At 42.4% G+C, this 22,736-nt stretch overlaps 1 protein-coding gene across 1 annotated transcript in view; it reads right to left on the bottom strand.

Moving 5' to 3' along the window:
* The window catches only part of GUCY2F (guanylate cyclase 2F, retinal), a 45,090-nt gene that overhangs the window by 6,015 nt on the left and 16,339 nt on the right, over positions 1-22,736 (bottom strand). The window contains exons 10-17 of the mRNA XM_075726617.1: positions 21,286-21,435; positions 19,043-19,191; positions 17,632-17,795; positions 17,159-17,351; positions 16,852-17,026; positions 11,976-12,074; positions 9,547-9,641; positions 8,415-8,500 (exon numbers count right to left, since the gene is read on the bottom strand). Of these exons, the coding sequence (XP_075582732.1) occupies positions 8,415-8,500; positions 9,547-9,641; positions 11,976-12,074; positions 16,852-17,026; positions 17,159-17,351; positions 17,632-17,795; positions 19,043-19,191; positions 21,286-21,435 (1,111 nt within the window). The remainder of the gene's footprint in view (positions 1-8,414; positions 8,501-9,546; positions 9,642-11,975; positions 12,075-16,851; positions 17,027-17,158; positions 17,352-17,631; positions 17,796-19,042; positions 19,192-21,285; positions 21,436-22,736) is intronic.

Here is a 22,736-nt window from a genome sequence, read left to right as displayed (position 1 = left end):
TAGACAAGATGAATCCTGGGAGAATTATTCCATTATTCCTCTGATCCTCCCCCTCATTCATCAAAGGGAAGAGCAGCGCAAAACTGCTGTGAAGATCATGCCTTCGGTTAGTTCAGCTCCTGCCTCAGTGCCTTTTGGTCTTCCAGGGGTGTTGCTTTCAGAAACTCTCAGCTCTCAAAGCTATGGGCACATTTCCAAACTGAAGTCCTGTTTAACTGTCCCTTAGAGACAGCCAGTTTTCCCTGAAAGCTTAGCACAAATTTAACAGCCTTTCCTGAGGGAGATTGGAGTCAAGTTTCAGCTTTTTTGCCAATTCTATCCTACAAATGGAAACGTCTAACCAAGCTGCCCTTCCATGCCTTACCTAAATGCTCAAATCTGGGAACATCTTTCTTTTTTACAGAAACATTGATCCCTGTTTATAAACCCTCCCATGAGTGCTGGAGACTTTAGGGCTGGGTCCCAAGGACAAGTAAGCCAGGAGGATATAATCCTGATGGGCTGATTGAGAAATGGCTTCTTCTGCAAATCTACAGCTCAGGTGGGATTCATCTCCCTGAAATTTATCTATCTGCAACAGAGATGTCTCCATCTGAGCCAAATATCTTGGGCTCTCTTCTGGGCCTGTGGAAGGAAGCAGGCACTGCTGGACCACAGCAGGGGTTTATCCCAGAGTAGATGACCTCTGTGGAGCAGAAGAGATACATCTAGAAGTGCCTGTTTCTTCTGCATTGACTCTAAATATGTGTAAGATGACCAGCTCATATGGAGATGTCTATACTAGAGGTGAATAACTTTTAATAAGATTGAATCCTATCAGCTGGAGGGGGGAGAGGAATACTTTGTCTCCAGCCCCTTCATGCAAGCAGTAGCAAAATTCAGCCGTACATGGGTAAGTGTGAGGGGCTTGTTCTTTGAGTCCACCCAACAGGACTTCATCCACAGGGGAATGGAGGAGGTTGCTGCCTGTTTCTGCACAATAGTGCAGCAGGTTGTGACCCACAGAAGGTGAAGACCTGACCAGGGTATTTGGGGATCAAGCACAGTATCAGATTGCCTGAGCCCCACCTCCAAACACTGCTCACACAAGTATCAAATAACCATTTGATGATGACTTGACCTTCATCCACAGCACAATAACAAGGAAGATCCAGTGCAAACAACACTGACACAAATCCTGAGCTCACTAATGTCTGAGCAACTGGAGAGGGCTGATTCTGTACCCTCCATCCCAACTTCTCAGAAAACCCCTCTGTCAGAAGTCAGATGTTATTTTTTTGCAAGGTCGTCTCTTCCCACCACCTTGTTTGCAAAGCCAGGAGGAGAAAATCTGTAAGGTCCCGCACCCCAGCTACCAGGACAGTTAAGGAATTTCCATTCTCTTTTCTGAATATGGTATGTTACAATGATTTTTTTCTGAGTGTTGAAAACACAAGCCCTAGCTTGAACCTTAGGTAGCCAACACAACTTCTAGTTCCCAGTTACAGGGGGGAAAAGCTCAGACCCAGACAGAGACGGAGCGTCTTTATGACTTGGCCACTCTGTACCCTTTGGTGCGAACAACTGCAACTCAAATTGCTGTAAGACCTGGGTCATACAGATGCAGACATAATCTTCTCTGCCCTCCTTTCTCTTTCTCTTATCCCCACTTTGCATAAACCCTATTGCAAGATGCAGGTATCCTGGGCAGCCCATCACATCTCAGCTCTGTGGTCCTGCTCCAACCAGCACTGGACCCCTTTCAATTACAGCTTCCAACACACCTTTGTCTTTAAACCAGCCAGGATTGTCTCTGGGGTTACTTGTTTCTGAGGTGGTTTATTTCAGTTTAACCCACATTTCATCTTACTCCAGTGTTTCTTATTTAAATGGCTGGTAGCTTTGTAGAAGCAGTTGGCTGGGGAGGTTAAAAGCAGCTCTGAGATGGTTTCTCCTCAGTACTCTTCCCTCTTGTCCCTCAGCACTGTTGTTCATAAAAGAGTTTTTGGCTGTTATATAACGAGAAAGCCTGTTTAGATGGCACGAGGGAGAGCAGTGTACGCTGATAGGATAGAGATCTCACTTGGCCAGCCCATGCAGCAGGTGCAACACCATAAAAATGTTCCTAGACTCAAGCTGGCTCCTGTTCAGACAGCTCAGATCACTCATCACTGGGCTTCCCTCTGCTTCTTTTTTCAAGGGAAGTGTGGGCAGATCCAGGGAGAAACACCCTCAAATGAAGTCCTGCAGCCCAGACCTACCTTAGACAGCCTCTACTGCTGTCGAGGTGCTGATTGCTGCTCTCTCTGTCCCTCTGCAAAAAAATCCTTCAAAGGGTCCTTCAGCTCCCACTTCACTTCCCAGTCTGTCTCTGTGAGACAGGAGAAACTACTGGGGACATCCAGGCATATCTGGGCACACCTCAGCCATGCCTGAGGCCATACGTGCAAGCCAGAATACGATCCACAAAGCCAACCAGGTCCTCAGCACAGTTTCAGAACTACCTTTCCCTAAATCTGTAGAAATATCCATGGAAAAAAGGGTAATGCATTGAATCACATCTTCCAGCCAAACAGTGCCACTACCTGACTTTGCTTCTTTTCTGAACACTGTATTTAGGGTTTCTTGCTATCAGCAGTAATTCTCTAATCTAATATTCCAGTAAATTCTCCCAGAAACCTCAGCTTGCTCAAAAAGAGCTTTTTAAATTTATCAGCTGGAGCAACCACATTCCAAGTCAGAGCACCTTGTTCAAAGGGTATTTTGTCACTGGCTTTCACTCCCTTTCTCCCCTCAATCAGATTTCAGAGAAAAATTCTTCTTTCTCACCTGCATTATGACATAACCATGACCAGAATATTCCTTCTTCTGCATTTTGCTGTTGTGTTAGGGGTTCAGAAATAATTTGAAAAGAAAGTATTTGATTGTGAAGCAAAAAGCATCTGTCCTGACATTGGGTGTTCAAGCCTATGAGCCAGAGGATGCTTTGATTTCCCCAAATAACTCTTGTTACATGTTATATAAAGTTTATTTAGGAAATGTTATGATGTTGTTTTATAATACCAGCTATGTAAGGGCAGCAGCAGTTTTTCACTGCTGTTTGCTTCACAAGCTCTTTTATTTTTGATTTAAAAGTGCGTTGGGTGAAAAACATCAAATAGGAGTTTGGAAATCCTTTTGCTTATACCCCCAGAGAGACATAGCATCAGCAACAGCAACACTGGAGAGTCCCTACTGATCATCTCCCATCCTGCCAGGGTGCCTCAACATAGACAAAGCAATGAAAGGTTTGTATTGGGTAGAAGAAGCCATGTTGTCCTAATGGGTGTCTTTTTCCTGGCTTATAAAAAGGTGTTTCTCATCTGGTGTTGGGAGATGGATTCTTTGAGCATCCTTCACTGCTTCTTATCCATTTCATCTTCAAACAAGGATCTCGGTGCTTTCTCCAGGGTTGATCCTCATGTATGTGAGGATGGGAGAGCCCAAAAACTCTCTCCTATACTGGCTGCATCTTCAGTTTTTAGTGATTTCTCACATCAGGTTGTACTTAACATTGTGGATGGTGGTAGGCTAGATGATCTATCCACTCTTCTGGACTTAAGACCTACTGCAGGATTTCATACAAGAGAAGGGACTGAGTTTAAGATAAAAATCCAAAACTCTCATATGTTCTTTACCTGGGTGCTGGGTTCATGGTTAAAACCCTGAGAGGACCCATGATCTGTATCTTTCTTTGCTGAATTGTATTTTTTTTTTTTTCCCCCCTCCGGTTAACTTTCCATAGATACTTTAAAATAGTGTTAGAAAGGGAAAGTTTCTAGATAAAACTGCCTCCTGGGATAGAGGGCTCCTGCTGATTGAAAGCACTGTATTCAGTACCAGCGCAAAGGATTTCTGAAGCAGGATGGTAAAAGTTGGAAAGTCAGAAGACTGAGTATGTCACTCATCTCCTTGGAACTGCAAATGAACATGGTCCTGGCTCTTGGGGTTTTTTTCCTGAACTTCATTAGCTATTGAATTTTTCCTAGTGCTAGATACTTTTTCAGTGCTTGGCCAAATGCGTCTGTGATTTAGTCCAGGTCAGGCTTGTATTTGCTAGATATTTATAACCTCCTATCTTTTCTGCTGTTCTGGACAAGAGGAGTGGTCCACCAGTGCTGACAAGGTGCTGTCTGTCCCAGAGCATCTCAGGATGCCAACTACCAAGTCCCACATTTATGAACTAGCAACTTTGTGCTTTTTCCATGGCTGCTCTTCAGCCCCAGAACTAGTCTCCTGGTGTACCTTCGAAGAAACCTCACAGCCCTCCTTTAAACCTATCTGATTGTGAAATCTCAAAAAAAATCTGTCTTACAGATAGGCTGCTGCTCGACTGCTCAGCATGCTTGGTGGTGTTATCTCCTCATCTTGTTACACCTTCTCTAGGTCCACTCCAATTTGCTACTATTTCCTGTGGCAGCATCAGGCTTTTGTGGAAAGCTTTTTTCTTTGCCTGGAAAGTTTTTTTCTTTGCCTTGGCTATTGCACAATGGAGCCCCAGCCCACAAGATCCTGAGATGCAGCAAAACAAATCCTAACAAGCTGCAAGGAAGGAGAAATAATATTCATTACAAGGCAGACATCTGCCAGGAAAGCTGTAGAAATTTGCCTTGGAGCAAAGAAAGGACTAAGGAGCCTACTGAACTGCCTCCCTTGTTCTATGTGATGCAAAGTTAACCTAAAACTCCCATGTAAAGCAGGTAAAACTGAGATTTGACCAGACCTAGACAGAAGAAGGTTATCCTTCAAAAAGGAAAACTCTCTGCGGCAGGAGCCAGTGCTGCAATCTGGACATTAAACTTGCACTTTTCCTGTGTCCTGGGACTACTAGTGAACCTCCACCCTATCCCATAAAAAGAGCATGTGAAGGGGTTTCTTACTTGATTTCCAGTAAGCTTTTCACTTCTGAAAACAGATATACAGACCCTAAGCATCTTGACCTAAGGTTGATTGTAAGAATAACCTTTTAGTTAATTTGATTTTATGCATGGTTGGAAGAAAGTAGCGGTGGTAAGAAGCATATTAGATCTTTTAATTGAACTACTTTTCTTCTTAATTAAAATGTTTTGTATCCTGTGTGAGCCATGTCACCCGCAGCACTTGGGTTTTAAGAATAAAGTGCATTTATCTGAACACCTTAACAACTGTAAAGGTATGAAAACCTGGTGCAGACAGTGGAAATCAATGAGAATGTTCCAACTAATGCTTCCAATAAGTCTGTAATTGGGATTAAACAGAGAGGTTGATCAATTAAATACAAATTATGTAGGTGCAATAATTGTTCCTTTGTTAGTCATTTGGTGGTGGGTTGAGGTTTATTACCAGACAATCAGATGTATTCTATCAGCAATTTCAGCAATACCAGAAGGGTTTGTCATCACAGTATTTTACTGGGGCATTAGTATTAACCCAATGACTTAATTAAATATTCTTCCATATTTTTAGGTTTGCTGAAGTTTCGCTTCTAACCTACACATAAATTCACCTTTGTAAGGTCAAGGACTGTTCTCCAGGTCTAGGGTGCCAAGTCTGCTGTGATCACAGTAGGATAATGAAGCTTGATATGTCCCTATACATCTATGAACAGCTCTATGAGCTACTTGATCACATATCTGCTCATGACCGCCTACAAGAGCTGGAAAATTGCCTTCAAATGTCAAGAAATCCTCCTGCCAAGGACTGTGCTTACAGCTTTGATTGGCAGATGGGTTTTATGTCATGGGAAATAAAAGGATGTTAGCACTTTTTTTTATGTTACGTGCTGTCTTTTCCATAAATCACTGCAGTGAAGACCTGAAATACTCCATATCTCAAGGGCTATGACTTGTCATGGCAGTAAGAAGCATTAACAGACCATGAATGAAACTAAGGTCATCAAATTGTCCAGGTCCATATCGGTTCCAGGAGATAACTCATGGGGTCAAACACAGATCCAGGGATTTTAATGAAGATGAAATCATTTTTCTTAGGGTTACTTTGAGCCCTTTCTTCACACAGAACTTCCACCCCTAGGATCTGACCCTTAAATCCATGGCCCACAGGTTTGCATTTCCATAGTATGGACGTGAGACCAAGCACAATTTATTAACCTTCTCTTAATAAGTACTACCTCTCAGCAAGACCACCACAACTGCCCATCTGTAAATGTTTAGGCCATCCAAGTCACAAAATAAGGCATGAGAGAAAAGCAAATGATCATGGACTTCATGAAAAGGAAAGACCTAAATAGAAGATGAGCTGCTCCAGGACAGGGTGAAAAGATGAGTAGAAGAGGAATTTATTCAGTACATCCTTCTTCAGCTCAAAAGCCTACAGATGAGGAAATACCTATGGAAGTATATGAGGCAGTGACTTGAAACCACCATACTGGCCAATAAGAGAGAAACAATTTTCAATCTCTCATAAACTGGCACAAAACTGAACCATCAAGATACAGCTGGAAAAACAGGACACAATGTCTGATACCTATCTGATAATAGCACAGCCTATGCATGAGACAGTTCTCCAAGTATTTGCTTTGCTTGAACATCCAATTAGTTCTTTCTGCCATTTGACTTTTGACTTCTATGGGGTGTAGCTTTCATTTTGACCCTTCACTATGACAGATTCAGTTTCGTACAACTTTGCTTTTTCCTCTGACTACTTTCATATTCATTCCACTGCTGTATGATGATCTATGGGGACAGAAATACTGCAAAAGAACAGTGAAGATCATGGCCTTGGGGCAAGAGCAGAAGAATACCTCTCTCTCTGCAGCGCTACTGGTGGATTCTTCTGAGGTTACACAAGGATGCTCAAGATCCACTGATCCTGGGTATGTGGGAAAAGTTTTTGCCTCCTCTTATTGTCCCCCTGGACCTGATGTCTCTTCTGTCATTTACAATCCATGTTTAGAAACAGCTTGGGCCTGCATGAGTCTGACTTTGGCACACATGACCAGAGGACAGGTTCCTTGAGGATTATGGAAAGAACCTCAACAGTCAACAGGGGCCTAACATATGACTTTTAGATGGTAAAACCAGGATGAGAAAAACCTACTCTCAAGTTAGAAGTCCTGGTGCTTCCTTAGTTACATGGTGAGCCAACTCACCTTGTCAATCTGGCAAAACCCCTCCAAGTTTCCTATTTCCCATGAATAACAGTATCTTTGGTAACAACACACATTACTCAATAGCTCATTTCCATCAAGTATTAACAATAAAATGCCTCCAAGCCTAAGAAATATTATCTCTCAAAGTTATCTTCCGGTACCCTTCTACTTTCCACATTGATTAACACCCAAATAACTTAAAAGTTATGGCCCAAAATACTGCAAATTCCGTGCTACTCCAAGAAAGCTCTGGAAGGGCTCTGAGCACGAGGACTGCCCTGTATGCAACTGCCCAAGTAGTTAACCGTTATCTGCAAAGGGAAATAAAAAGTATCTTCATTTTACTAAGAGGAAATGAGGCAAAACTTAGAACAAGATTGCTCAGGGGAAGTCAGAGTCAAAGTAAAAACAGACCCTGTTTGCTGTCAGACATCTGTCTCTGAGCTAGTCATTGTAGGACCTCTTTACAGTCAACAAAATAGGCATCTTGCAAGGGCAATTCATCCTCCAATACAGACATCCAAGCAGACCAGTCGAACCAGACCCCTGAGCACGTATTTCTCTTTGACTATAAAGGCAGTCAAGGTTGACTAGCTTTAATGTGGGTGACTACACTGTTCTTGTCAAACAAATCCCACTCCTGTTTTTTATGCCCTGACCACAACATCCTTTCCAGGCATACAGCATGTGACAGCTGAACAGGGGAGTACTCTGTTTGCAAACTCAGGCATTGCAAAGCTACGAAATGGTTTAATGATTTTCAGGTGCTCAGTCTTTGCTCACCTCCACTTGTATGGAGGCAACATCGTTAAGTCTTTAATTACCTAACAGTGCCATATTTTTACAACACAAAGTCTGCTTATTTTTCTGTTCAAATGAACAGTGCTACAGGGAAAAAACATGTTTATATATACGGTGAATGAGGCTGGTGTTTTCTGCAGGCTTTTGATAGAAGGAGAGAAAAATCTGAGTGTCACTCATACACTGATGACACCAGAGGCCTGGTCCTACGCACACAGAGTAGGAAGGAGATTCAGGAAGGAAGTCCCTGGTGCTCAGTCTCCAAGGCACTATGGGGGGGAAGCATCAAGTTTCCATGCCACTTTCTGGGAACTGTGGTTAAGGAGAGGGGTTGAAGAAACCACATCATTTCCGAGTCCCAGTACTATGCCTGAAAATGTAAGTCACCTAAGGAAAATTAGGTAGACTTTGCAAACAGATAACATGGAAAGACAGCTATTCAGCCTGTGAACACCAACAAGGACCTTTTAATGAATGTATTGAATGGTGATGAAGTCACACTTACCCTGGCTTTATTTCAGGAGGTTTAGGTAAAGGCTTCAGAAAGCCTTTTTTCCCAACTAGCCAATATGTATCTTCTACTCCTTTACCCTAAAATAAAAACAAAAATCCAGATAAATACCAGATTTCTGACCACCCTCTGCTCAATACATAACTTCTTCATGGGGTTTCTGAGGGCTTCATGCATATCCAGAGACAGGGCATGGCTGGAAATCTTGGGCTCTCCTTCACAATTGTTCAGGGATGATTTGAATTTCACTCTCCTAAAAGAGAGGCCTTGTTCAAACTGTTATCTACAAATGACCCTCATTGATCTGGGTCATTGACCCTACACAGCTTAACAGAAATGGGAAACTACAGGATCTCTAATCATCTTATTTGGCAGCACTAGCATCACTAATTGAGAGATTTTACAACTGTTGCTGGGCTGAGTATCAGAATAATAACTTCCGCTCCCACCACTGATGATTTAGCTTTTAAGGTGGGATGCATCTGATGAACTGTAGGCATCTATATCAGCCAATTGCCCTTGACTGGAGAAGTGGAGGAAAACATACATTTCTAGTGTGACATTCATCTTCGCATAAACTGGACCCTGAAAGTAAGTCAGGTTAATAATTTCCTAAAGTGCCAATTTATCTCCACTGACTATGTAAACATTTCTTTCCATTGACTAAACCTGGAATAATTACCTCAGCTGTCCACTTGCAGACATGTGCACTTGGTTGAGATGATTCCACTTCTCATGAAAGATTGTTGAGGGACCTGAAGCCATATTCAGACCTCTTACTGTAGGTGTTTAAGGCAAGCAAAGCTCCTGTCTATTTACCATGTAAGGGGAGAAGTGATGTTTTGAATTATTTAGTGTTGTCTTGTTTGGACATGTGAAAAGTAGCAGCTTCTATTGAGGGTGGACTAAATAGACTCCTAAATAAATAGTTAGATCCAGCACATACAGCTGATTGCTCGATCCTGTGGTCCTTCAAGAATTACCCACAGAAACAACTGATGGGGACAATTTGGGAAGGATCCAGCAGAAGAGTGGTGGATGAAGGCCAAACAAGAGCTTAATATGAAAAATCCTTAATCAAGAAGATTCTCCTGTGAAGCATTTCACACAGCCCTGGCCTTCTTACCTTCAGTTCTGTTTTTCCCCTAGGTACGATTTCATAGCCTTCATTTAGACTCCGAAGAGTATCCACTGTACTTTGGCTGACATGAATTCTGTAAGCTGGGAAGGGAAAGCAAAGCAGCTGGATCAGTATACTGCAGACATGCTGTGAATTCCCCTCTGCTTCATACTGGCAAGGAAAAATGCTCCAAAACATGCAGGCATGTAGCTGGTGTAGCTGTGTGGCATTCCCCTATGTAGAGTTTGATGCTGATGGGTAGATCCTTCCAGGTAGGGCTGTAACAAGCACAGGGTGAGAGGGGATCTACACTGGGGACTTCCTGGAGAAGGATACCAAACACGCTAAGTGTAGAAGTCCAGCTGTTAATAAAGATGGTAAGTGGTTTTTCAGCAACGCTGTCAGATGGAACTAAAAATGCCATTTTTATCTATTGCCACAGCATAACTAGGCAGCAAGAAAGAAAAGAAAAAAACCTGACTGTCCTGCTCCAGACACCCAATGTCATTTGAAAGCTGGGATGAAGAGCAGAGAGACGAAATTTGCAAGGGGAGATAATGAAAATGTGGCTGTGCATCTAGATCCATTTGCGTTTTTCAGTAATTGATGAGTTGCCAGAGTTGCCATTAACAGCCAATGAACAAAAAGGGCAAAGGTGAAGACCTTTACTAAATTCCCATCTCTCCCAGTTTGTTTTACAGCCATTACTGGAACTCACTGAAATTTGTTGTTGTTCTGCTGGTGTGAACAAGCCAAGGAATGTTTCTGAATCATTTTCCCCCAAAATAGTTTCCTTTGTTGGTGGGTTTTTTTGAGCTTTTATTTCAAATATGTCAATCACTTTCTGTTCCCCCTTGAAGGATGGGGGATGAACCAATTAAATTTTTTTTGCAGAATAATCAGAAAGAAGAACTTCAGTTCAAACATGCAGACCACACAGCTTTAAGCTACATTTCCTGGGACATTAACCTACAATCCTCCTATTACTGTGTATCTATATACATTTCTATTAAAGTATAATGATGCTCTTGTATCTGCAGTGCTCCTGATGTCTCCAGTCTCAGTGGGACTTTGCCCTTCTAAGTGTCTAAACTTGAGATTCTTCAAATATCTGTCTTGCCATTAGAAATCCGCTATCAAAGTATTTCCTCCTTTTCACTGCTTTCCAAATGCAATGCATGCCTCTTAAAATTAGCCAGGCATAATCACAAGAAAGGCAATTCTCCTTAATTAATGATTAGCCTAGTTGTTAGTCTTAATTAGTCTAATCAAAGTCACTGGAGCTAGAAATGTGAGGATTGTATGAAAAAGTGAAAAAGTTCCAATGTGGCATATATACTGCAACATATTTCTAGCATGGCAAGACCTCAAGATTTTAATATTAAATATCACAGACTTCATGTGGCTTCTAAACTAGCCATAATAGGTAATTTCTGAGAGCTGTTAAAAATATCAAAAGGAAGACCAGAGATCAAGGATTAAAATATACGAGACGTTGCCTTTGTACTGACAGCCTGAAGATCAAAAGCAAATTCAAAACACAGCCAGGGCTCTGACACTGTTGTCCCTAGCTGTCCACTGTGTCACCCACAGTTCAGCCGCTATGGTTTGCATATCCATATCTTAGCCAAGGACAGCAACAAACAGCAGATCTGTGTACCCATATGACGGAAAAGCAGGTAAACTTTTCTTGCCCACCAGCTCTTTTTACACGTCTAGAAGTCTCCAGCCATGGGACAATAAGAACCAGCTGAGAGATGGTACTGTCTTATCTGCTGCAGCTATTGGCTCTGTGCATGTAGACTGTGCTTTTATAACTGGAAACCTCAGGAAAACAAAGGCAAGACCTTGAGGGAAAAATAGCATGAACATCAACTCACCAAGAAAGACATCAAGAAAACCCGAATAGGAAGGGAAGCTTAAGGATTTTGTTAGGACCTGCCAACACTTGTTCGTGGAGTTGTTATTGCTGATAAATGAAGCCATCACACATGATACCCTTCATAGAATCATGTTGCAGGACATCGTTGCATGTGGTCTGCTTTTCTCTCTCTCCAGCATGCCTTGTACTGACCATGAGAGGTAAGTGCATTATTTTACTGTGCAAGAACAGCTCTGAGTTAAGGGTTTTCAAAGCACTGACTGAAAGCAAGATCCAGCCCATGTAGGAGAAATCTAGGGCAATATTCATGTTGATTTTGGTTGGTGGGATCCAAATCAGAGGACTGTAGCCGGAAGGCAGGGTCTTAAAAGCTGACCTATTATGGCAAAGCTGATGCCCTCCCCTTCAGGCTGCTTTGAATTTTGTCATTTGACTTGCCCCTTTCTTCAGACATGATTCAGTTACAAAGCTTGTAACTACAGATGCGCAATTCTTCATCTCTTTTGAGAAGTTTGTTCAACCACGCACGCCAGGGTCTTTCCCAAATACTCACGCAGGCCTGTGGACTCCATTCGTGATGCCGTGTTCACCGTGTCTCCAAAGAGGCAGTACCGTGGCATGGTAAGCCCTACCACGCCTGCCACGCAAGGCCCTGAAAGACATGTCATCTGTGTAACCCAGATGGTACTGCACAAATCAAGGGGCTCACCAACAAACAAATCTTATCCTTTCCTCTGATATTCAAAAACCACTTGGGAATACAGGAGCAGGTTTTTTAAAGATCTCATTGACCTTGGTGCTTGCTATAAGATTGAAAATTAAGCACTGCTCTGTATTGCACCTCAGTGTTTTATGCCTGAGAAAGGTCTGGTGTGGTAGGACCTCAGTTTGGCATCATCTGGGAGAAATTTGTTCTGAGTTCATGGAAGCTCAAGGACTATTGCAATCTCATTTTAAAAAGACCTCCTTTTCCGTCTGAGAAAACTAAAGTTCAGATCCTGTGACATGTCCTGTGTCCCAGTGAAGCCAGATTGAAAATCAGCCTTGGAAGTCCAGAGGTGCTGGCAGCACGCTGGACCACCCTGTGTCCCCTCCTTGGAAAGGAAGGCATCATTAGCTTGCCTGTCTAGCCAAAAACTGTTTATTTCCCTCTTTCTCATTCTTTAGATGAGATCCATTCCTTTCCAAAGTAGCTCCCAAAGAATCAGTGCCAAGTTCTCAGGGAGAGGTATGTGTGGAGGATTCACATGAACATGCACACACACAGAGATAAAATGTGTGACAGCCAAACAGCACAGACAATTGTCATCTGGGGCACTTGGCTTACGTAATATTTGGACTGTGCTCTGAAAGATGAGATGCTAAATTTCATCACCCAGAATTTAAAATATCAGGCTTGCAAAATAAATGCGAAAAGAAAAAAAAAAAAGGAAAAAGAAAAAAAAAAAAGAGAATGCTGTCAGCAATGTAAGGAGGTGTGGGGTTTCCTGCAGAGAAAAGAGAGGCCTCTCTGTATTTTCCATTGCATGTCATATGACTTTTCCGGCTCTGCCTGCCTTTTGGATTTTGTGATCCTTCTGGGTTAAGATTTAGTAAAAACTGGTATCTAGGAAATCTTTTCCCATGCAAGGTTACAAGAGATGTGAATGTACATCAGCAACAGTATCTGAAACGATGCTATAGATAAGGTTTTTCATAATATAAAAAGCTGTAGGTTAAAATGTTGTAATAATAGCCTAATTTAGAAGGGATCAGTTACTTGGTTTAAGACAATGTAATTTTACTGTGAATTTAGCCTTCTTAGTTACAAAAACTGATTTTTCATATAGTTTTCAGATACATCTTAAGGACAATGAAACTCCATAGCTGAAAGCTTGCAAGAACTCCTCAAGCTATGACCTCTGAAAAGTTGTTGCTGCAGAGTTGAAGTAACAGGATTTTAATATAATGTACACAGGACGCAAACTGAGAGGTAAGACAGATTTTAACTCCTGCCTGATGAAGCATCACTTGCTTAAAGATTAAAAAAAAAAAAAAAAAGAGAGGAAGAATGGGTCATACCAAAAATGTTACAAGGACTTAAACAGCATGCCTGGATCAAACACAGCATGCAGGGACTGCTGGAGATCATGAGAACCTGATTTAATAGGGTTTTTTTACTGCCAATATGCTGTGCAACCTTGGATGAGACACTGCTCCTCACAATCCCTTCTAATTTAATTCCCATCCTTATCAGTACTCACTAATTTGGTTCAAGCTCTTCAGGAGAGGACATATATCCACTAGAGGAAGTTTTTTCAGGGTTTTGTCTATAGGCACTTCTGTAAAGGCACTGTTGATACTACTGGGCCAAGGACCTAATGCTTACCTAACTGGTCCTTAATGCGTGCACACTAATGTGACATACGCATAAAAAAGGGTCTTTTTGGAGACTTTTTAATTCATGCTTCAGTAAGAGCTTTCCCTGAGAAAACACTAACTCACACAGCACCACCTCTCTTCATCTTGTGGTGATGACATGACAGCGGCACTCAAACATCTCAGTGAGGATCAAAGCTCCTTCTGCAATAGGTGTTGCAAGGACACAAAAAAGTGGTTCTTGTCAAAAGAGCCCTTGCTGAGGAGGATTTGATTCCATTTTAAGAAGCTCTCAAGGGTCCACTTATGTGTCCACCAGATCTCCACCAATCACAAAATGAGTGCAGGCTGCCTAACACCCCTGGCAACACCTCCACATGGGTGCCTAAATTTAGGTTTCCTACTCAGTGCAATCATCCAATCATTTCTGCAAAGCTCACAACCTAGTATAGGCAAGATTTTCAGAGTGAGGCACTATCTTTCTGGAGTACTACTTTTAAGTCTGTCCTGTTACAGAAAGTTATTAGTTCACAACCAACCCTACAGTGTAAGCATGCCCAAAGGACTTCTCCATGTTGAAAGCATCCAAAAGTTCATTCACTCGCTGCCTTCACTGCCTGTGTGTGTTCCCCCTTGTCTAGACAGCTTCAGCAAAGGGTTAACAAAAACTTCCAGTGATAGATCTCCCACAGTAACAAGTTTCAGAAGAAACCAGATACACTGTGATGAGAAGGTTATGGCCTACTTGTTTAATTACACAGGTTCACTGGTTTGTTTTGAAATGGCTCTTTGCCAAGGCTTGCAGGGTCAGTTAATGAGCCGTGCTGGCTAAGACTCTGCAACAACCATCAGTGGTGCCGCAGAGGTTAATAAGCTCAATCGAAGTGCAGGTCTGCCTGCCAGAGAGCCTGATGGATAAACAGATCCTCTTCAGCCTCCGTGGAAAAGCTTGTCCTCTCACCACCACTCTCCCTGACTGTCCAGCTCCAGCCCAGGCATGGATGGCATGGAAACAGCTCAGTCAGCTGAGTTTTTCTGGATGTGTAGTCAAGTCAAGCGAGAAGAGCCAAGGCTCCAGGGTGCATTTAAAGCAGGGGAGAAACTGCAGACCAAACACTGGTCTTCTTGTCCTCTTCACCTTACCCATGCATTGCCACAAGCGCACCATGGGCATGGGGCAGCAGAAGTTCCCAGAGGTGTAGCTCTCCATTAGGCTTGGAAGGACATGGGCAGCCCATGCCCAAACAGCATTTACTGCTTTTCCAAAGAGGGGATCATGAGCTCTTCTTGGCCCCAGTTTCCGGAGAGCAGTTGGCCCATAAAACTAGTGGTCACACCCATTCTCCATCCTTTCCAGGACAGTGGAAGTGTTAGCCAAGCCCTCCCCTCCCCCAGATGCGTCCTCAATGCTTTCATGGTGCTGGTGATTCCCTCTTCATGCTTCTTTCCTCAGGGTCTAGGCTTAATCAAACTCTGCTGTCAGCTCTGTGGCTCAGAGAGCTGGTTTGCTTTGGAACATGTATTTCTCACTTCTCCTATGACACTATGACATTGCCAGATCTGTGCAAAACAAGATCTGGCTTCTGCTTCTTTAGAAAGAAAACACCAATTCCTTCCCCTCTTCCTCTCACACCCTACACAACAGCTCACAGCAACACCACTTTCCAGATACCCAGAGTTCATAAAAACAAGAAAAAATGTAGCTACCCCCTGTACACATCACCTAGGGACAAATTGTTGGCTGGGTGCATGGAAGGTGTGTTGCAGAATTGCTGTCAACAGGCAGAAGCAGATGTTGCACTTCGAATTCCTCTATGTTGAAAATGTGCTGCTGGTGCTCCAGAGACTCCTGCTCTGGGCAAGACAAGCTGGGGCCATGGATTCATCTGATTTCTGCCAGAGTCTAAAACCCACAGTGCTCCTGCAATTATTCCTTAACACTTTAGACTTCTGTGAATGGCCAGCTAAGGCCCCCGAACTGCAAAGAAAACAGTAGGGAGATGAGTTTTCAGAGATAACCCCAAAAGAAGAACCTATATGGTCTATATAGTCACAGCTCTGTTCTTGGGATATTCTGAGTGAGAGACTTCCTTTTCTCTGCTCTTGTTTCCCAATGTGTACAACAGGGAACAGGATATTGACTTCTGTAAAACACTTGCATGCCACAGCTGCAAAAATGTGGGCTTTATCAGATAGGCAGAAGGATAAAAACCCTGTAATACTGGGTCAGAGTCCTGGACAGTCTTATTCATTGTTTGGCTTCCTGCAATGGGCAGTACCTGGTACTTTAGAGGAAGACGCAAGAAGTCTGGTGACGAACAGCTGGGAAAAGAATTATTAATGGAAGACTATTGTATAAAATTATGAAGGTTCATATCTCTTCTAAAAATATTGATTCTATGATAACAGCAGATGTTTTTTCCTCCATTTAAAATCCCAGTCATACTTTTGCTTATATAACCCCAGTCTTACTGGTTTTTTTTGTTTTGGAGTTTAATTACACTTTGTATAAAAAAAAAGAACTTCCTCTTTTCTTTTTAAACAAGCCAGTTTTCTGTTAATTGAATATATTATGACTTCAACATTAGAGATAATTTACTTTCTTTATAATATAACTTTTCCTTAATAGCTGTATCAAATATTCTTCCAGTTATGTCCTACCTGTAACAAATCTCCTCAACCTTTTCATTATTTCACTCTATGTGCCTGTTTTTCTGTGTTTTTTATTTCAGAACAGAGTTACAAAGACATCACTGGATGTCTCCATACCACACCGGTGAAGTTCCTATGGTACATCAAAGAGCCACCCTTACAACAAAACCCTTGTGATAACGTGTCTGATGTAGTACCTGACTGCGACAGAACACACAATTTCTCCCCCAGATGATACTGAGCCATTTTCCTCCTTGGGGTTTGTGCTTCCATTTTAATGCCCTTGTTGCTATGGAAGATTTTAAAGCATCTTCTAAGGGTGCTTGGTTTGGGGCAGCAGGGAAAAATCATTCAAAGCTGGAAATACAATTGCAAAGGAGTTCTTTGATGTTCAGGTGCAGGCAAGTGCCACTGCCTACCTGTGTGCAGCCCGATTCGTATCCTGAGGGGGATGTCTGGCATGTGTCTCATTTTGAATGTTCCCACCGAACTGAGGATGTCCAGGGACATGTTGGCTATCTCAGCTGCGTGCTTGTTTCCATTCCGTTTTGGGAGCCCTGAGGCAACCATATAGGCATCACCAATTGTCTCCACCTAACAAATACCATTACATTAAAAAAATAAGTAAATAAATTGAAAAAGATGTCAAAGAGACCTAGAAAAAAAAACCCTACAAGAGCGTTTGACCCATAGACGGTTTGATCCTCGTGTGCAGGTACTCCTCACCTTGTAAACATCATGGTTTCCAAGAACAGCATCAAACAGCGTGTAAAGGTCATTTAGAAGGTCAACTACTTCAATGGGTTCACTGAGGGCTGAAATGGTTGTGAAGCCCACAATGTCACTGAAGTAGATGGTGACCTGGTCAAAATACTCCGGCTCCACAGTGCCACCAGTCTTGAGGGCTTCTGCCACTGATCTGAAATAAAAACACAAGCAAAGATGACAGGCCACAAACCCTTTTGTAGTACGTGCCCAAGAGCTCAGACACTCTTGTCCTACTGTGCTCAAAAGACCTTCCACCAAATAGAAGGTTCTATATGGCTGTAACAGCACTGATTAAAGTTTCCTACTTTGATTGGAAGGTGTTTGCCAAAATTGGAGGTCAACTCTGCAATCTTCCTCACTGCTGGGGAACTCTTCTGTCCAGTCTAGCTATGTTTTTTTTTTTTTTCACCATCCAAAGTAGAAGTACTTACGGAGGGAGCATTTGTGACAGTAGTTTTTCTGTCTTCTGTTTTTCAACCTCTAGCTCTTCGGTCCGCTCCCTGATTAAATCTTCCAGGTTGCTTGAATACTGCTCAAGCATTCTGAGCATTGAGTCAATGATATTGGTCTTTTTCCCTTTGTTGATGGTTTTGAACTGGAAAATCAAACGGGAGAGTTATTTCTGCATCTCATTACACCATTGTAGCACTCTAAGTTTGGAAAGGAACAAAAAGCAAACACTTATTTTAAAGGGGCAATGCTAAAGACTTTGTCAGTGGCAAGAGTTCAACAATAAAGGAAAAAGCCAAATTAGCAGGCAAATTTGCATCAATAACTATGGAAGCTGCCCAGGAGCATGTTGCTTCCCTGTGAACTTTCAGTGAGGGTTAAGTGAAACACCACCTTCCATGAGATGACAGCATGTATGTGAGTTGTTATGGAGTCCTTTCATGCTGCAAATTTTCACCCTCATTTATCCCATGACTAAACTTTATGGTAACTTGCAGCCCTTTGCATTTAGAGGTGCAAATTTCAGGGCATTAACAACACTCACAACATGCTTATGTACTGCTGGCCTTAAATCCACCTTTGCCCACTGGCATGTATGTGTACTGCCACCTCCAATCCCCAACTCCTCATTGAGTTGTGCTCTCTCTTCTTGAGCCTGAAGCTGAGCCTCTGGGCCATTTGGATAATCTGTGGCTTCAGAAGCTGCCTTAGATGCAACAGTGGAGTCAAATGGGTGTAAAATTATTCACAGTTTCATAGAACCAAAAGGTAAAAATTACGGATATTGGTTTACCTCGTTTGACCTTATAAAACATAGGAACTGTACTGCTGGATCAGGCAAGGGTTTTATTTTGTCAGTACCCGTCCATAAGACTGGCCAGTAACAGATGTCTGGGAAAGCTGTTCAAACAGGGCTCAGGTACAGTCATAATTCCCTGGGAAGTGCTCCCAGCCTCCACCAATCTGCAGTTCAGAGACCCCTTATGCCAAACATTGTAGCTTTGTGTTTAACAGCCTTTGGTGAATTTTCCTTTTAAATTAATCCCCTTTTAAATACTTTAGAAGATCAAAACCCATATTGATCTGAAGGTGCTATCGTAATTTACAGATCTTTGATCTCCATGAGACCATCCGTGCAGGTACTCTGCAAATGCGAAGACACCAAGCCCGTGTCCAGCCTGCTTCACACCCCACATGGTGGTGCGATGGCAGCCCAAGTTCAGGACAAGGTGTAAGCCAGACACCACGAATCATAAAATAACCCAATAACAAAGGCAAAACTATAGTTCTTGGACTTCTTCAATCATTATTTAAGGGCTCACTTAAAGAAAAAAAACACACTTTCTTGCCAAGTACAAACAAAGGATTGCACCTGCTGCTCTATTCACTGACCTTATGAAATACCTCCTCGAAGGTTGGACGTCGTTCAGGGGCTTCACCCCAGCATTGCTTCATTACCTGGATGCACTCCAGGGGGGCCAACTCAGGGGCTATGTTTGGGCGGCACAGGGGAGGGGGCTTCTTCACTTTCTTTATAATTTCTGTGACAAAAAAAAGAATGGGAAACACATTGTGAGATGGAGGGTCTTGGTGGGGGCAAAGGACATGGACCTTTTCACCTGTCCCTTGTTTGCTCGTTCAGCCATCACCGTTATTCCTCACCACCCAACAGCTGTATCAAATGAAGCTGGGGGTTTCTGCTTTCCTCTGCCAGGAGTCTTTTGGAGGTTTTAAAAGTTAAGAGATTCATCTGCCTTCTTGTCCCTGGAGAACCAGGTTATAAGCAATAAAGTGGCTGGATGGGGGAAGGTTTTGTGACAGATGGATGTGTGAGCCTTCAGGCTTGTATTTAATTAAATTGCCTCTGACTCTCTCCGTTAGGATCTGCAGTCCTCTAAGGGAGCAGAGGATTATGGCTGAGCCCAGACAGGAAGGATACCAGCCTGTGATGCTTCATCATTAACTGGGAACCAGTACGTAGGAGGTTGATGGGAATGGAGACAATGGAAAATATTTTAAGGGGGAGAGTTTGGGTTCAAAACAACATCTGGGAAGTGACTCCTTATCCAGAGGTGAAATAAGACTAATAAAGAACTGGGCCTGGGCTTTCAGACCCTGAGAAGTGAGTCCTTGAATATGTGTTTCTCACATAAAACAGCACTACAGCGAAGGAGTGGAGCTGCAGGTTTCATTGACAGCTGAAGCATGGACAAGGGAATGTGATGTCTGAACCCAACCCTGGCTTCAATTTAGGTATTTCTTAGTAAGAATATCCTGGAGGAAATGTGGTTTTTGTAAGGTAGAACTATATCTTCCTGCATAAAAAAAAAACAACCCAAAGTGATTGTATTTGAAGGTTTCATTTTGTGTAGTGCAGAGCAGTCAAATGGAGTGAAAACCACCCTTTTTCTGGCAAGAGGCCTGCATTTCTACAGCTGTTACTGTGAGTACCCAAAGCTTTTCAGTGTTGACAGTTTACTTTAAAGGTCTTTGGCTTATCCCACCAGTCTCCACCAAATGAACTAAACAAAGCGCCTGGCCCAAATATTTCCAAGGGCAGCCAGGGGAAAATGCTTTCCCCAGACAGTTTTAAAGTTCACGCCATGAGCAAAAGCTCCTTGAGGATTAGGATACAATGAGTAGAAGTTCATCATTTTTTCAGGTCAGGAAACTGGAGTGCACTATGTGCAACATTTGCTGGAGGCTCCCCATGGGGTCTAGGTGGGGGGACACCTGCTAATTACATCATAGGCTACATCATAGGTCCAGCTCTGAATTACAGAGCAGGTTACATCATAATCATCATTGTCATTGCATTGTTGCAGCAGCTTGGGGTGCAGCAAGGTCAGGGCCCCATTTTTCCAGGTGATGAACAGGCAGATACTGAGTGGCCATACCCCACTTGGTGACTGTCCAGCTTAAAACCTGTTGAGAATGGGCTTTCACAGAAATCAGCTCTTTTTTGGTTGCAGTGTGTTTGCTCTACATATGCACGGACAACACAGCTTAAACTAATGAGAGTTGCACCATGAGCTGTTCCTAAGTTCACCTATTTGCTATTTCTGATACAAACCACCTTACATATGTCAGCGGGGTCATGATGTATCACTTTGATCTCTGCTGAAGAGAGAGCCTCTTTAAATGGGGAAGTAATTAAGGAAAAATAGATGGGCAGATGGACAAAACAGGATGCTAGCAAGGGGTCCAGTTCAAAAACCACAACCCACATGACATACAAAAAAGGGCTGATGAGTGGGAAACTAAGGAGTTTCCAAGCTGTGGGAAATTCTGCCATTAGATTTCACCCCACACCATGATGAAAAGTCAAAGTTTTGACAAGGAACTGGAGGTGTGGCAGGGGTCTGACTGCTGGCCAGCTCTGAAGCCTCTTGGGGGGTACCCAAGAGCCTCAACACCATTGATAGCAGTGATGAGTCACATACCGCGGCTGAGATCAGAACTACACATTTTGATGTTTATTATGGATGTTTTGTTGAAAACAGCCTTTTGTCACTGAGAAAGGTCATGAGATTGGGACATTATTTCCATACTAATGTTCTACCCAAGGTGCTTGGCCAGACATTTTTTGAGCACTCTGTGTAACGCCTTAAAATTGTACTGCAATAGTTGCCTACCTTCAGCTGAGAGTTCTGACATGCAGTATGGTGGACCCCGAACAACCACTTCTTGTAGAATGATTGCAAAGCTGTAAATGTCCCCTTTGAATGTGCCTTTTCTGCACATGTCCGGGTCCCTCAGTAACTCAGGAGCTGTCCAGAGCAATTCTAAAAAAATCAAGAGTATCATGTTTCTTACACTTGAGCTCAGACTATTGCAAATTAGGTACTTAAATGAACATTTCATTTCAGTCATTTGAGGAAAGGTTGGAACATATGTCATTATTTCCTGGACCAAGTCTTTTATTTCTTGTGATGTGTTAGAAATATTAAACTTCCATGCTGACAAAAAACTTGAATTTTCCAAATTCCACTCTACCTTTTAAAAATATTTTGCTATACCAACAATTTACATGCTAGAACGCCATCCTTGAACATCTACGTAAGAAGTCTTCTCACCGTTACCAAAAGAGTTAACACCTTTTTTTGTTTGAAAGTATCACTCAGACAAAATGTTGATGCTGAAGCCTGGATTTCTTGTTATTGTTGTTGCTCTTTTACAAAACAACAGTTAAAAAGATATATTCTGTATTCCTTCTTAGATAAAAATAGTTTCTGTAAAAGCAGTCTGTGGCAGTTTGAAGTACCATCAGTCTTTATAATCCAATTGTTCAAGTGATGAAAGACATAGTTGTAACTCATACCCAGCCTCATCAAGAGATGAATCTTCTTTAGACCAGGATATTGTTACCCTGGTAACTGTGCATTCGAGTAATGGGAATAAGGAACATTTCAGCTACAGTAATATATATAACTTCTGTAAGGGAGAAAAAGGTCTTCTGGCAACTGCCCTACCTGAGACGCTGGAAATGTGTAGGAACCAAATCCTGTGACAGATGGATCAAAACACTACATACTACTTGAAACCAAGTTTCAAGAATAAACTGGGATACCAGAGCAACACCAAGGCAATGGCCAGGTGAAAGAAATCCCGTCAAAGCCTCCAAACCTTGTCCCATGAGATGCTGTGCCTAAGTGGTGGGAATGTCATGGGGCAGCCTTTGGTGACTGGCATGTAGAAGACCTATTTCAGAGACCTGTATCATCTTGTGTTTCAGATGGCTTAGTTTTACAAAACAAGACTCTTTGCATTTGGGTTAACCTAAAACTTCAAATATAGGGTTGGGCCTAGTCATAGAAATTCAGGACTGATCAGATTTCAGGGGCACTTAAATCCTTTTCCAATTACAACATGCTTAAGTTCTGTCACTGCTTATAATAAAATTGTTTTTCTTTGCCATGACACTCTGCTATTCACTTCATTTCAGGAAGTCTGAAAAAACTTTGCTTATCCTGTTCTGTAACAATACATTGTATACAGGCAACTAGATGTTGTGAGATTGAGCACATAAATCCTTCTGTGGCCACTGGCCTGCAATTGCATTAGGACAAGCATCTGTTAAATCAAT

This window comes from Pelecanus crispus, chromosome 1 (genome assembly GCF_030463565.1).
Source record: "Pelecanus crispus isolate bPelCri1 chromosome 1, bPelCri1.pri, whole genome shotgun sequence".
NCBI classification, from domain to species: Eukaryota; Metazoa; Chordata; class Aves; order Pelecaniformes; family Pelecanidae; genus Pelecanus; species Pelecanus crispus.
Note: the sequence above shows the minus strand (reverse complement) of the source record. Positions and strands in the feature narration are given on the sequence as shown.